Source organism: Lactuca saligna, chromosome 2 (genome assembly GCF_052625555.1).
Source record: "Lactuca saligna cultivar CGN05327 chromosome 2, ASM5262555v1, whole genome shotgun sequence".
Taxonomy (NCBI): domain Eukaryota; kingdom Viridiplantae; phylum Streptophyta; class Magnoliopsida; order Asterales; family Asteraceae; genus Lactuca; species Lactuca saligna.
The window spans coordinates 38528809-38544064 of NC_136418.1; the positions used below are offsets into that span (position 1 = coordinate 38528809).

Here is a 15256-nt window from a genome sequence, read left to right on the forward strand (position 1 = left end):
GAGAGATTGAGAGATTTCACATTCTTTGAGAGATTTCTCATACAAAGAGAGATTTGGGAGAGATTTCATATAATTGGAGAGATTTGGGAGAGATTTGACATTCAAAGGGAGATTCGGGAAAGATTCTTGATAAAAAGAGATAGAGTGAAAACGATTGAGAGAGGTTTCGTGTGTGACATTTGTGAGTGTTTGGCTCCGCAACGCAAGGTCCGTAAGCCCCGTTAAGCCATGTTTAAGGATCTTACACACTCCCGATGAGTATGCAACATTGTTTTATAGGTTTGGCTTGTTGACTTTAGTTGACTTTGACTTGACTGGAATTTGACGGTTGTCACAATCAGAATCTACCCAAAGAATCCTCATCCCACAGGCTTCCTACATTCTCCATGACTTTCCTTGAGTCAAGTATATATTTTGTGCTTTCAGTAGTACGAGCCCAATACAATCTTCCACACATATGCATACTTTCCCCAAGAATTATCCATAATACTCTAAGTGACCCACTTAAATTAGCACTCCACATATTCACTAAATAGCGCATCCAAACCCACTAAAACACTTCCTAGGATTTCCTAGGTTCCTCACCTTACCCTACCATCAACTGCTGAAGGTCCCCTAATAATGTTGGATAACTACTTCATGACTACAATTACATGCAAAAAATCTTAGATAATCCTTCGACTAAAAGACTCGATCCTACAATGGTTAGACTCAAACAAGAGTTACGCAATAAGGCCAACTTGATCACTCTCATATTTTAACATTCACTGTATGTAACTTAACATATTCATAAGTTACTTAACTCACATCAATATAAGTGCCACAAAGCACAAAACAAACAACATTAGAGCATCGAGAAAATCTAATCAGTACATCACCCAAATATGTCATTCTAGCTAACATCAGATATCCTTACTAGCATACAAATCTAAAAGCTCAAACAACATGCATATAAAGTATCTCTCCTAGCCTTCTATCATGCAATCTTGATCATATCCTTAACCCAATCTAGCATGAAATTCTCTTAACATATAACATAACAGTATGTATGGGTATTCTAGGAATCAATTACTTGAGCTCGGTTGATTGCACACATCACACTCCTTTGTTTTTTTAAAACTCTTTTTAAGATATTCATATTTCTTCAAAAATTTACCAATTCCTCAGTTTGAGTTCAGACACACCTGAGAGTGTACCCAAATCCCTCAAACCAAGACTTTAATACCAACTTTTAACGTCCCAAAAATTCATAGAAAAATTTTCATTTTTAAAACAATAAACCATACAAAGGAGTGGTTCCAAAAACCGATCAAAGTAAATATGTTATTTAAACATCAGAGAAAAGGACATAAATTTTCAATGCAGAAAACTCTGAGGGATGATGTGTAGTCATGTTGCGCCCTTCCCTTTCGTACCGGAAGTACCTGAAACCATAAGCATAAAACTGTCAGAACAAAGCTTAGTGAGTTCCTAAAAGACCACATACCATGCATACAGTAAAGATTGCTATGTGCCAACCATAGTCTTGCCATTATGTCGTGAGTTGTATCATGGTCTTTCCTTGCCATGCCAAGGGACATAACCCTAGATCTTATAGACAAGCGCCAAGAGCCACCTCATGGTCTTCCATGTAAGTATGATAAAGACAAGTTGCATACTACGTATATCTGCCAGGGTCCGGTCCCTGGTTTTGCATAGTATTTATCGGGAGCCACTTCCGGGTCTTTCAGACCAGGGGCCAACCACTTAGTATTCATATATAAAAAACTAGTAAGCAGCCATTGGTGCCTTCGACCTCCGGAGTACAGTGAGGAGACTCACCTGAATCACAATGTTAGCTAAAACCTTGTGCAACGTCGCACCAATCACAACCAACAGCTCTCACAGCCAAAATATGGGTGCTAAACACCTCCTAACAATCCACACAAGGAAAACTCTATGTCCACCATTTAAAAAATATAGATGGACTAGAATTCAACCTAAGAAAAAAGTCAACAATCAAAGTCAACGAATAGAGTTGACTTTAGCCACTTGCCAAGCTGTGGCCTTCCTTGGCCACATTGTATCCCTCGTTAAAGAAACCGATGGAAAAAACCAATTCGCCACATTGTGGAACCTATGGCCACGTCATGGGTGTTGGGTTTCCAGCAACTTAATGGGTTAAGCTGCTTTCTTCGATTCCAAAAGCTCCAAAACTTAGATCTAGTCGATACTATGGTCTAAATGGATAAATTTTACAACTTTATCAATTAAGACACCCAATGCGATCAATATATCTAACACTATGTCTAAATAAAGACAAAACCCATAGTATCTTAACCATTAAGCTCTTAATCCGAAAAAGTCCTTAACCCAACTACTCCATAAGGGTTTCTAATACCCAATCTAACAAAAAGGTGGAAGCCAACTTAATACTCTTGGGATTCATTTTAACACATGTATGTCTAATACATTTCTAAGATCCATTTTAGGTAAAAATGAGTTGTAAAGACCAAGGATTAAGCAAATGATAAGAACTTCCATGAAAGACGAGATCTATAACATATAATACTCTTAGGATCCAAGAGAGTCATAAAGTTGACAACTTAATGAACTCCTTCCTTCCAAACTTTCCCAACAAGAATAACAAAGGACCAAATTCAAGATCTAACCACCAAAAGTCATAAAGCAAGGAACTTGGACACTTAGAAAGGTCCAGAGACAAAGCGAGGTGATGATAATGTTGATTCTTTGCCAACTCTACCAAAATATCACCTTCTTCTTCTTTTTGTCTTTTTCTGCAAGCCAAGAAAGCTACAAGAAGCTCAAGAACAAAATAAGGAATGAAGACTAAGGTTTTCTAAGGTGAAAGGGGGCTTGGAGGCTATAAGGAACCCTAAAATAATTTTAGAGGGGTTTAAATACAAAGGGAACCCTAAAAGAATCATGGGCTTAGGCCTGATCAACTACCATGGCGTGGCCTCCTTGGCCACACCATCGGTGGTCCATAAATATGCAATCAAAAATTATTGCCATGACGTGGCCTCCTTGGCTACGTCATCGCATAGAGTTTTCTCCGAAAACTCCTCTTGATCCTTGATACAAGTAAGCTTAACCAATCTGGAACACAAGTGTTACATTAAATCTTCATCTCCATATCCTCTTATCATTTAGTAGCCTATAGGCTTATCAAGGCTTCTTCATAAGTTATTGGCTCATAATCTCCAAGTAGTGTGTTATCTCCTCAGTAATATGGAAACCATAAAAAATTAGGTGCACGATGCTTTCTATTAAATCTTTGAGGAGGAGGTGGAGGTAAGTTAGATTCCATAATAGGTGTATTAACCTCTTCTTAAATGTTAAGGCCAACTTTAGGTTCTTCATGTTTTACTCTTGAATCTCATCAAGATCAGTTTGGCTCCTACTAGTTCCTTTATATATCTAGTCCTTCTCTTAAAATACTATCCTTCAAGCAACAAACACTTTGTTCTCAGAGGGTTTGTAAAAAAAATATCCAAAGGAATTGTTGAGATATCCAATGAAGTAACACCTCTTAGATCTTGGTTCTAACTTATTGAGAACTTCACGAAAAACAAAATCCTTATCTTTGGACTTTAAAAAGTGCTAGATAGGGATGAGTCCCCTTCTTATTTTGAAAAGGTGCCTTTGAACCTTCTTAGTTGGTACAAGGTTAGGACATATGCAACGGTCTCTAGAATAGAACCCGATAAACTGATTAGAAGTGTAGCACGAGTCATCACAGATCGAATCAAATCTAATAACTTTTAATTTCTCCTCTCAGACACATAAATATGATACGATGTTCCAGGTGAAGCTAGCTGTGAAACGTTTCCATAGTTTCTATATTCTCCACCTCGATCAGATCGGAGAATCTTTACATTCTTGTCCAATTGGTTCTCTACTTCTCTTTAGATTGTCTTAAACACCTTAACGGGTTTAAACTTATATTTAATCAAATAAACATATACATATCTATGATAATCATTAGTAAACATGATGAAGTATCTCTCATCATGTCGTATGGTAGATCAGAACGGTCCACATACATCTGTGTGAGTGAGGTCCAACATATCTTTTCTTTTCTCATAGTTATGAGTGATGATGCCTTTTTCATCTTGCAAAGTAAGAAAATTTTGCATAGACCATCTGACTCTAGTAAACTGATTCTAAGAACCCATATAACTATAGCTTGGAGATGCGCTACCTATTTATATGACCAAGTTAATAATACCACATACACAATTTATCCAAATGACCTTTGAAAGAATCAACATTTAAGAATAGGTTGCCATTCTTTCTTATACCTATAATGGTTACATAAATGTCATTTCACGGATAAGCCTTAAAGTAAAGATTATTATTTTTGAAAACTAGAATACTTCCCTTATAAAATAAAAACTAAAATTCATCATGATATAATGCATGAAAATAAATAATATTTTTCCATATAAGGTGAATAGCAACAATCTAACAAATTGATTGAAAAACAACTAGATAAGTAGATATAACAAGCTTGTAATTAGTAATTCTAGTAACAACAATCTTGCTCTTGATTCCCATGAGCAATTCAAGATCACCGTACCATAGCCTACTTTGTTTTAATCCATGCACATCAAAGCAAATGTGAGTACCACATCTTGTGTCAAGTATCCAAGAATCAGAAGTTGAAGCACTCTAAAGTTTGACCATAAAAATATCTAAGGTGCCAATCTTATTAGCTTTGTTCTTCTTCATGTCCTTCAGGTATTTTGGACAACTATATTTCTCATGTCCCTTTTGTTGGAAGTAGAAGCAGATGGCCTTAATAGGATCAATGGGTGGTATGCCAAAGTGAACCTTCTTAGGGTTAGGGTTGAACTATTCAACCTAACCCTTTCCTTCACCTTTTTTATAAAAGGTATTCTTTCTTTTAATGCCACCCTCCCTTATGGCCAGAACCGGAGCTATTATGTAGACTCTATGAGGCTATAACAATACTTGCCTCGATAGTTTTCCAATTCCATATGGCATCTATCAAGGTCTAAGGTCTTTTCCAATTCCATATTATAGTTCGGGATGAATTGATGATATGAACCAGTCAACGAGTTGAGCACTATATCAGTAGCAACTCTTCAGGAAATGGAACATTAATACATTATAATTTTTCAATGTATGACTTCATTTTTACAAATGGAACATCAAAACACTATCATTTGTCATTCTTCAATAGTAGCATCCTCTATGAGAGTCTTAGAGATATTCTCATCTAGAAGGTACTCTTTCTTCTCATAACTAAGAGAATTCTTATCATACGTATCCAATCGAGATAGTTCAATCCAATGAGTTTATCTCTCTGAAGGATTTAGAGCAGCGAGCAATTTGGCAGATGTGCAAGTTCGAGAGGAACAATTACACTCGTACTAGTAGACATCATATATAAATAAAGTCTGTAGACTTTTCTTGATAAGTTTTCCTTTTGGTTGTATCTCCGATTCATTTTTTCAAATGACATGTTGTTTAGATCCTCTTTCTTTTTTTTTCTTTTTTTGTATGGAGAAAGTCTTGACCATATTTTGGATATTGGACTTTTGTATTGTAGTTTATACAATTTTGCAGTTTTATATATATTTCTACAAAAAATTGTAATAATACAAAAATAAAATTTGGTTTATACCTATAATGACAAACATGTCTTTTCTATAGGAACTAAAATGAACTTTAGACAAATGCCTACATGGGTGACATGTCCTCATCATATGTAGTGAAAATAAAATCTATGAAAATACTAATATAAGGGCATGTCCTAGTAGTTGGCATTGTTTTCATATTTATTATGCTAATCTATGCCAAGGACATGTCCTCGCAAAAAATTGACCTAGAGTGACCAATCTTTCGGCGAGGTCTTTCTAAGATATAGACATGAACCAATAAGCCCATCACTTACATTGACAAACATACTTGCTTAGGAGCTACGAGGAGGAAATTAGGGTCTATAGCGAGGATCTTTGTCCTCCTTAAAATATTGTTTTCTTGCAATGCATTTTCGTCATGTTTATTTTCCTTAAATCTTCCTTATGATGACTAAACCGTTAGACAAAATCATCGAGCTCATAAACAATCCTTCAAATATATTATAGAACATTTTACTTGCATGTTGTTACAGTACTCACTATTTTTTCTACTCTTTTTTTTTTCTTTTTCAACACTATATACACAATAAAGCATTTTGCTTACAATCATTTTCAACATGTTAATTTCTTTTATTCTCAATAGAATATTTTTTATTTCTTTTTTATATGAGATGTATAATCATATAAATCCATTGCATGGTATGGGTATTGCCTTTAAGGGAATAGATTTCCTAAGCGTTATCCCCATTCTTTCGCTCATATCCATCTCATGCGCCTTAATCCCATCACCCAAAATCCAATCAAACTTATGCAAAATCGAACCCAAAGCCATTGGGAGGACCCTTGAGGCTAGCGGTATAGCGGGACACATCCTTCGACCTGAACCAAATGGTATGAACTCAAAATGTTGTCCCTTGTAGTCCACAAACTTGTCATGATTCAAGAATCTTTCTGGCTTGAATTTCAATGCATCATGCCACGTTTGAGGGTCACGCCCTATTGCCCACACATTCACTAGCACTTGTGTTTCCTTTGGAATGGTGTACTCTAGCATCTCGCATGATTGCATGGCCATGTGTGGGACTAAAAATGGGAGGGGTGGGTGAAGCCTTAATGTCTCTTTAATCACAGCTTTGAGGTAAGGCATATTATCGATGTGCTTTTCTTCAAGATTTTCATTTAGGGGAATGATGCTTCTCAATTCGGCTCTTAGTTTTTGGTAAATGTTAGGATTGTGGAGGAGTTCGGCCATTGCCCATTCTAATGTGCTTGTTGTCGTGTCAGTCCCTGCAGTGAACATTTCCTGTCACATAATACAAGGGTCAGTTTCGAATAAAATGTTTCAAGAAAATATGATTTGTATTTTGATTTGAGATTCTAACTGAAACAACTCTTGCATAGTTGGATACAAGGGTCAGTTTCGAATAAAATGTTTCAAGAAAGGTGGTGTTTGGCTTAACTTTTAAATGGTCAAAAGTCCTTTTAGAAAAAGATCATAGGCAAAAGATGTTTGACAAAAGACTTCTAAAAGCTACTTTTGGATTTTACAAAGGAAGAAAATCAATTTTTTGGAAAAGTCATGAAAACTTGACTTTTTGTAGCTTTTCCAAAAAAATCTTTTTGCCTCTAAAAAGTTAAGCCAAACACCCCCAAAATGTAATTTGTATTTTGATTTGAGATTCTAATTGAAACAACCGAAGTTATTGGAATTAATTAAGTTAGGTTTAAAAAACAATTTATATGGTAACAAAAAGATATGTAATTTGTTGTAATGTTATTTGATGGTTTAGTCCCATGGTGACCATTATGTGCACATGTTGTCTTTAGATAATTAAAAATATATTTTTTAACACCCATGCCAAGTTACATTATAAACGTAAGCTACTTTTGTTCATTTCATTTTGCTACTTTGGTTTGTCTATTTGGTAGGCAAGATACTCATTAGTCATTTCATTTGGTCAAAATTAACGACATAGAAACGGCCAAAGCTTGCACTACAACAAAATGGAGGTAATGCAACAGTTATCTACAAAATGAGGCCTAAAGCAATAACTTTTCTAGATGGGCAACACAAGCAGTTTTCTTTAGTGTTGCATGTATTCTATATGTGCAACACTTTTTCCCTATTCCTTCCAATCTACACTTATTTACATTAAAAACACCCCTTTTACTTACTCCTAATAGCCTATGACATCATGTTTACCTATCAACTACCACAATACGAAAACATTTTAGCTTGTTTTTTTATATCAAGAGTGCAACCCTTTTTCAAGTATAAGCCTCATTTTAAATAATGCGATGCTATATTTATGAATTGGCTTTCGGCACCTTAACTCTAGTTATACAAATGTTATAATATGTTATACTAAATTTCATTCCGCTATAGAAATTAATGTCAACTACTCATAGATAACATCTAATTTTCATTTTACTATTTCGTTCATTTTGCACTAGAGACGACATAGATCGTTAAATCATGATCACATTTTCTAATGATAGACAAATTTACAAGTTTTAAGATGAGATCATATATTTAATTATATCAACCTCACTCCAAATGAAATTATGATCAATTTATGAATTATTTCGGTGATATTCATAGATTCACCAACACTTTTAGTATTTAACGATGATTGTAGAATTAGCATAATGGATGTGAACTTTTCGAAAGACTTACAAACACGACTATATTGATGGTTGTAGAAGAGAACATAGAGGGTCCTTCAACACCATCACCACGATACTCCAAGAGCACATCCAAGTAATCATTTCTTCTTTTTTCACCACTCTCTTCTTGCTCTTCCATTCTTTCTTTGATGAATCCTCCAGCTATATGAAACGCTTCACGTACATGATATTGCATGTTTTTCTTGATGCCTTGTGGATCAAGCCACTTTAAACATGGAATAAAATCGGCCACGTTAGGTTTTCCACCGTATTCCATTACTTTCCCTGCATGGTAAAAGAACTTTGCTCCTCTCTTTGAATTTAAATCCAAAAGATCCTTCGAGAACATTAAATTCCCAATCAAATTAAACGCCATCAAGAAAAAATACCTACCAACATCAATGCTAGAGCCATCATTGCCACAAACATCGTATATAGACTTCACCATTTTATTGATACATCGACTACGAATGTTACATGTGGCGTCTAGGCGATTGTTCAAGAAAAACTCAGTGGTACAAAGCCTTCTCAATAGTCGCCAATTTGGCCCATATTGTGCAGTTATCATGGAGCCTATTTCGTCTCCAAATTCTCCTTTCATGCATTCATAGACCTTTCGACCAGCGAGAACCACATCATGGTTCTTGAACATGTCACGAGCAGCTTCATTTGAGGAGATGACCACTGTACACATGGAGCCTAGCCAAAGGGTCATGATGTTGGGGCCATGAATGTGAGCTAGTTGGGCAAACGAGTCGTGGGGTATCTTTACAAAGCCTAGCTGGAATATGTTTCCGACTATTGGCCATGGTGTTGGCCCTGGTGGTAGCCGGCGGAGCTCAGCCAAGTGCATGCGGCGACGATGATTAACCCATAGAATGCATATGAATGAAAGTAAAACATACCCCATCAGCTCGTGATATTCCATGTGGCGCTTGCTTTGTTAGGCGAATGAGTTGAAGAAATTCAAGTAGTGTTGTTGTCAAACTGATCGATTCATTAACTAACCTATAAAACAATTGTTTAATAATGATGAGATTACAATTGAGAAATCAAATAGCATTTTGCCTTTTAGAACAAGTGTCAAAATGAAAAAAATAAATAAAATAAAAAATAAATAAATAAAAAATAAAAAATAAAAATATAGTAGCCACATGTCATTATTATATATACAAAGAAAATGAAAATATTTAATTACCTCCTTAACCTTGCATATACCCGGATCCAAATGTAAAATAAATAAAGTTAATTTATGTAACGACAATTTATGAAATATAGCTGTAAATCAAATTAAAGAATTGAAACAACACAACGTTTATAACGTATCCTATTCTAATAAATGAATAGATTTAATCTCATTGTGATAAGTGTCACTCTAATACAAATCGTCATTAATATTATGTCATGTGTTATGTAAATATATTAGGCAACCATTTCAAAATTCAAATTTATATTTGCTAATTATATGTTAAATTTGAAGTTATAATAACTTTAAAATTTTGATATATCTCTTAATTAATAATTTATTTAAAATCATTTATTTAAAACAATTGATTAATAATTATATATTTTTATTATAAAAGTTTAATTAATTTTATAACCGTGGTTTCCACGGGTTATAAACTAGTTATATATATCAAGGTTCTAAATAACCTAAGACTATTTATCGGCAATATCAAAAATCAAGTTTTTTTATCCATGGCGAGTCACGTAGTTTGTAAAGTGTGAAATAAAACGGTAATTTTGTATATAATTAATAATTGTATATATATTTTTTACTAGTATTCGTTTTAATATACATATATAACTTAAGGCGGAAATTTATTAAAACTCGGCGGCAACTATAAGACTTGGAGTCATAGCGAGTTTTTTAGAACCTTGATATATATATATATATATATATATATATATATATATATATATATATATATATATATATATATATATATATATATATATATATATATATATATATATATATATATGGAGATACTCGTCCATTAAACGTTTATGATGAAAAAAAAATTATTATAAGGTTGTAATTTTTTTATCATTTTCACATATTCAAGATAAATTAAAGTTAAAAAATTTAGTAAGTTAATTTATTTTTTGTAATGATAATTTATTAAATATTTCGCACAAGATTTGAACTTTGATAATCAAATTAATCTGTTCCATTTAGGGCATTCACAATGCATTGAACTCTATAGAGTTCAATGGAGTGTCACATCATCATTCAGTATTTCATACAATTTTATTCATTTTTATCCCACAATGCATTAAACTCTACAAGTTCAATGGAACATATTAAAAAAATATTTATTTAAAGACTTTCATTTTTCCCATTGAAAAATTCAATGGTCATTGAACTCCAAATCCATTGAATGTCAGGGTGGTATTTCACAATGGTGGAATTTTATCTATTGAATGACAAGTAGGCATATCATCTCATTCAACTCTTCTATTAAACTTCCCATTGTGGATGCTCTTAGCTTCTTTTAAATGTTAAGAATTCATCATATATAAGCATTGAACTCTACTTGCAAATTTTGTATTTGTTTCGGATTTATTGACAAATTAACATAAGTTTTTTGGAGGCAAATAGAAAGCTAAAATCAAGATCTCATCTAAAAACGATATTTGCTAAATTGGTTGATAAAAACGATGTTTGTTAAAAAGTATAGGTGTCCGTGATACAGTGTTATGCAGTTTATAGTTAAAACTGTAAACCGCGTCAAATATGCAGTTTGTGTTTGTTAGAAACCGCACCGCAAAGGGTCTAAACTGTATTATACTGTGCGATTAAATGTGTGCGGTTGGCACAGTTAATTTATTCGGTTTAGGTGCGGTTCATGAGTAGCTGAATATCATTTTCATTCGTCATCAATCTATTTTGTAATTTTATTTTGCTAATTAACGCAACCAATTATTAAACTTTTATCCTGTATTATAACATTTCTTGTTTATTATACATTTTATAACTCGATGCATTACAATTTACAAGTTCTTTATAACAACCTATATATTTGAGAACAATTTTAAAGAAGTTAGAATGCACCGAGTCATAAACTTTTAAAGATTAGCAAAATTAATCCCACAAAATTGCACAACAAACTATTCCGAAATTACTGCAATATAATTTTCTTTTAAGACCATTATAGTGTCTACTTTAAAGCCTTTATTCTTGATTGCAAAATTATATATAATGCGGTGGCATGCGGTTATATATATATATATATATATATATATATATATATATATATATATATATATATATATATATATATATATATATATATATATATATATATATATATATATGATTCAGTATTACAAGACAAAGGAGGTTGGGAGCACATCAGCGTCCGCCAATGGTTTAATGTTTTTTTATATTGATATATATGTATTCTCCCTCCCCTCAATTTTTTTTTTTTTTTTATATATATTAAGTGCCCTCAATATTTCAAAGTTTTAGATTCGCCATGTATATGGGAGAAATAAGGCAAGAACACCAAAGTAGGATGACTGCATGTCCTTGGAAAGGGATTCTTGATTGTTATAAGTACATCGGTGAGATTGGGATTTATATGGATTCTAATAACGAAACTTCGGTAAATTCAAATATTTTTGGTTCACTTTTATTTTACTTTTTTTTTTTAACGACAAATTTTATATATTTCTAAACTAACTTTTTAAATCGACATGTCATTAACCATAAAGCTATATATTTATTTTATTTAATTAGAATATGACAAAATATTAGAAATTGTTTACTAAGAAGGACAAAACATCGTCAATATGATTGGAATTTTAGTCGGTAGTTTTGAATTCTATCTAGTAATCATTAGAAAAATCTCTATATTTCGGGAACATTAATAATAAAACCAAGCTTTTTTAACAAAAAAAATGATAGAGATTATTTTACTACAATTTTACTGTATTTTCTTTTCCCTCAGAAAATGTATAATTTTATTGTTATGTAAATATATTCTCTCCATATGACATGATTTTTTGTAATGTTCTTTACTTTAAGATTAAAATATCTATCCAAAAATGACAAAAGAACACTTAATATAAAATAAATGATATCTTATTTGAGACATAGAGAATACGGTAAGGTTACAACAATATCATATGCTCTTATAAAACATACAACAAAGTTAAAGTAAGATAATATCATTTGTCATAAGAAATAAAAAAGTTCGATAAGATTATAATAATACAATATTATACATTAGGTAGAGAAAACATTTTATTATATTAGTATAATACCCTTCTGTCAGATACAGAAAGAATACAATAAGATTACAATAAGATAATATCATTTGTCTAACCAAAAGAATATAATATTAAGATAATATTATCTGTCAAATTGTGATAATACTATAAAATTATAGTAAGATACTATATTGTCATTTTCTATTTAAAAAGTGACTATCGTTGACGACAAAATATAAGCGTTTTTCTAAATATTACCGTCTAAAATATTAAATCTATAAATGATTATTGGTTTCTTGTCCTTTCGGTCAAAACATTGTCTGTATTTGTTTTTTGTTTTTTTTTATGTTTAAAAAAAATAAAATAATGACTTTATCATTGTCCGTACTATACATGTGATTTTCTTGAAGACTTATCTATTGCTAAAAGGGTAGGAAATGGTACTTTTATTGGACAAACGGGGTATAGGATGGCTCTCTTAAGCAAAATTTCAAAGCCCTTTTTGGGCTGGGAAGGAAAAGAAGAACATCTATGGTTGATGAAATTGAAAATGAAATGGTTAATTAGGAGTAGAGGAGAAAATTTAAGATGATAGACAATAGTTGTGGGTTTGATAAATTAAGTCTAAAGAAGGTGAGGATAAGACAAAACGTCTAGAAGATATGATTTTACCAATAAAAATGATTTATGGGTTTGATTGCTTAACAAAATTGGGGTATCGAAATTTTAGTGTCACCAAGCTACTTTTAGTGTCATCAAGCCACTTAATATAATTCAAATTAATTTTAGAGAAGTTGAGTTTATATTAGCTATAACATGAGCCAAAGGTGTGGAATACATACTCAAATAAACTAACTTAATCTTAGGAACACACAGGTCATCTGGCAGCACCCTTTGTGTGATCGAAGTGCATGTTCTTATGAGACTCAATTTTCCCATCAAATTCTTAATTGAAAATAACTAGTTTCATATTTACATATATTTTGACTTTTGTTTGCAGAACATATTTTTTTTACATCAAGTTTTTTGCATGTTTGTGTAGAGAACATTAAACAAAACAATGTATTCCGTATTATCTGAATATTGTAATCGAGATTAGTTTTTCTTGAATCATCTCAAGTATGGTTTAATGATACCTCATATTTATATGGTCCAAATCACGGATTTTAGAAAATGGTATACACATAATTCCAGAAAGTTATGCTAAGTTATTCTTATAATTGCAATATTGATTTAAATACCAATAGTTACTTGCATAATTCATAATTGATTGTCAACTTTGTTTGGGACTAATTAGGTGTGGTGTCCACTCTTGACTGTCACTGTTAAGGAAGATGGTTTTGTTTTTCATTCTCCATTAGTTTTCTCGCCATGGTTATATATATATATATATATATATATATATATATATATATATATATATATATATATATATATATATATATATATATATATATATAATTTCTAAGTTGTTAAAAAAATAACTATCTTTTATAATTTATTTGCATTTGTATTAATATTAGATGTATTGTTAACAATATATTCCTATAAATTATGCTGCTCAATTAAATAGTGATATGTGTATCATTTAATGATATTTTAATATACTAATATGATACATGTCATCATTTAATTGGATAGAAAAATTTATAGGAACAAAAGTAGAAGAATATTTAATTTCTTTTGTTGTAAAATACAAACAGATAAAATAGATAAAATATGGTGTTGCCACATTCATCTCCTTAAAACACCAATTGAGTAAAAGGTATAGTTAACTTACCGTGTGGGGTATTTCATCGATAATTTCGTCCAAAAATCCAACGAATAATTCACTACTAAATGAAGACATGCCCTTCATAACTTATTTTAAGGAAAACTTTAGCGACAAATATGTTTGTCGATAAATGCATGTGACATATTGAGTGCTAAAAAATCAGTGTTCTATATGTGTGTGTTAGTGTGTGTAAAAAGATCATAGAGCAAGGTCACATGATCTGCCTGCGCTCACTCTAGTTGTTTACATCGACAAGCGCAATGACATTTATTAACAAAGATTAATAGTAATTCAAAGTATATTTATTTAAGAAAAGAAAAATAAAGGCTTCCGTTTCCAAAAATGAAAAAGAAAGTAATCTAAGCAAAGAAATTTTCACTTTGAAAACGAAATGAAATACATACCTTCATCATCATATTGCCTTTATGTTGTTCCAAATTCTCAAGGGATAAATAGTTTGTTTTAGATATTGAGTTTGATTATAGACTGAGGGGTGTTGTAATGAGGGTATTTATAGAGCAAACCAAAGGGGTTTAATTTATTAATTAACAACCATCATTCCACTAATCACACGCTCCATAAGTTGTCCACTCATTGTGTTCCAAGTGAGGGATCTGACTTTATAACCTAAATATTATTCACTAGGCTTAACATTGCGCGTTACGCAATAATGAATTTTAAGTGGTTAAAATAATTATGAAAAAAAAAATAGAAATACGTTGAAATTTATGTTTGTAGTCATGTTTTGTGCATTAAGCGAATTATCAAATCACATAAAAATCTATCAACTTATATTTTGATATTACCTAATATAGTCTATATCTTATAAACTTTACTTTTACTTTTATAATATTCAATATATATTATAAGTTTTTGTATAACATTAATATAATCTACTTTTCTTATGTCCAGTTATATTTTTTGGATAAAGTAAGAAATAAATTCTTTTGAATGAGTTATTAATAAACAATATTGAACTAATAAACTT

The 15256-nt window shown here is 31.7% G+C and overlaps 1 protein-coding gene across 2 annotated transcripts; it reads right to left on the reverse strand.

The window, feature by feature from the left end:
* Positions 1 to 6090: 6090 nt before the first annotated feature.
* Positions 6091 to 14842, reverse strand: CYP76G1 (cytochrome P450, family 76, subfamily G, polypeptide 1). Of its 2 annotated transcripts, XM_078979315.1 has the most exons (4): positions 14673 to 14842; positions 8670 to 9284; positions 8287 to 8561; positions 6091 to 6912 (listed from the first exon to the last, which is right to left on the reverse strand). In XM_078979315.1, the coding sequence occupies exons 2-4, from the start codon at positions 9202 to 9204 to the stop codon at positions 6289 to 6291; spliced, it is 1434 nt and encodes a 477-aa protein (XP_078835441.1). In that variant the 5' UTR covers positions 9205 to 9284; positions 14673 to 14842; the 3' UTR covers positions 6091 to 6288. The 2 variants fall into 2 exon arrangements, with proteins under 2 accessions (XP_078835441.1, XP_078835440.1); XM_078979314.1 differs by having other exon boundaries at positions 8287 to 9284; positions 14673 to 14840.
* Between the last annotated feature and the right edge of the window lie 414 nt (positions 14843 to 15256).

What these genes read in the sequence shown, in the direction of transcription:
- CYP76G1 (XM_078979314.1), bottom strand. Translation starts at nt 9,204, where the DNA reads ATGGAATATCACGAGCTGATGGGGTATGTTTTACTTTCATTCATATGC. An exon ending in CCATCAATATAGTCGTGTTT is followed by an intron (nt 6,913 to 8,286) that starts GTAAGTCTTTCG and finishes ATTATGTGACAG; the next exon opens with GAAATGTTCACTGCAGGGAC.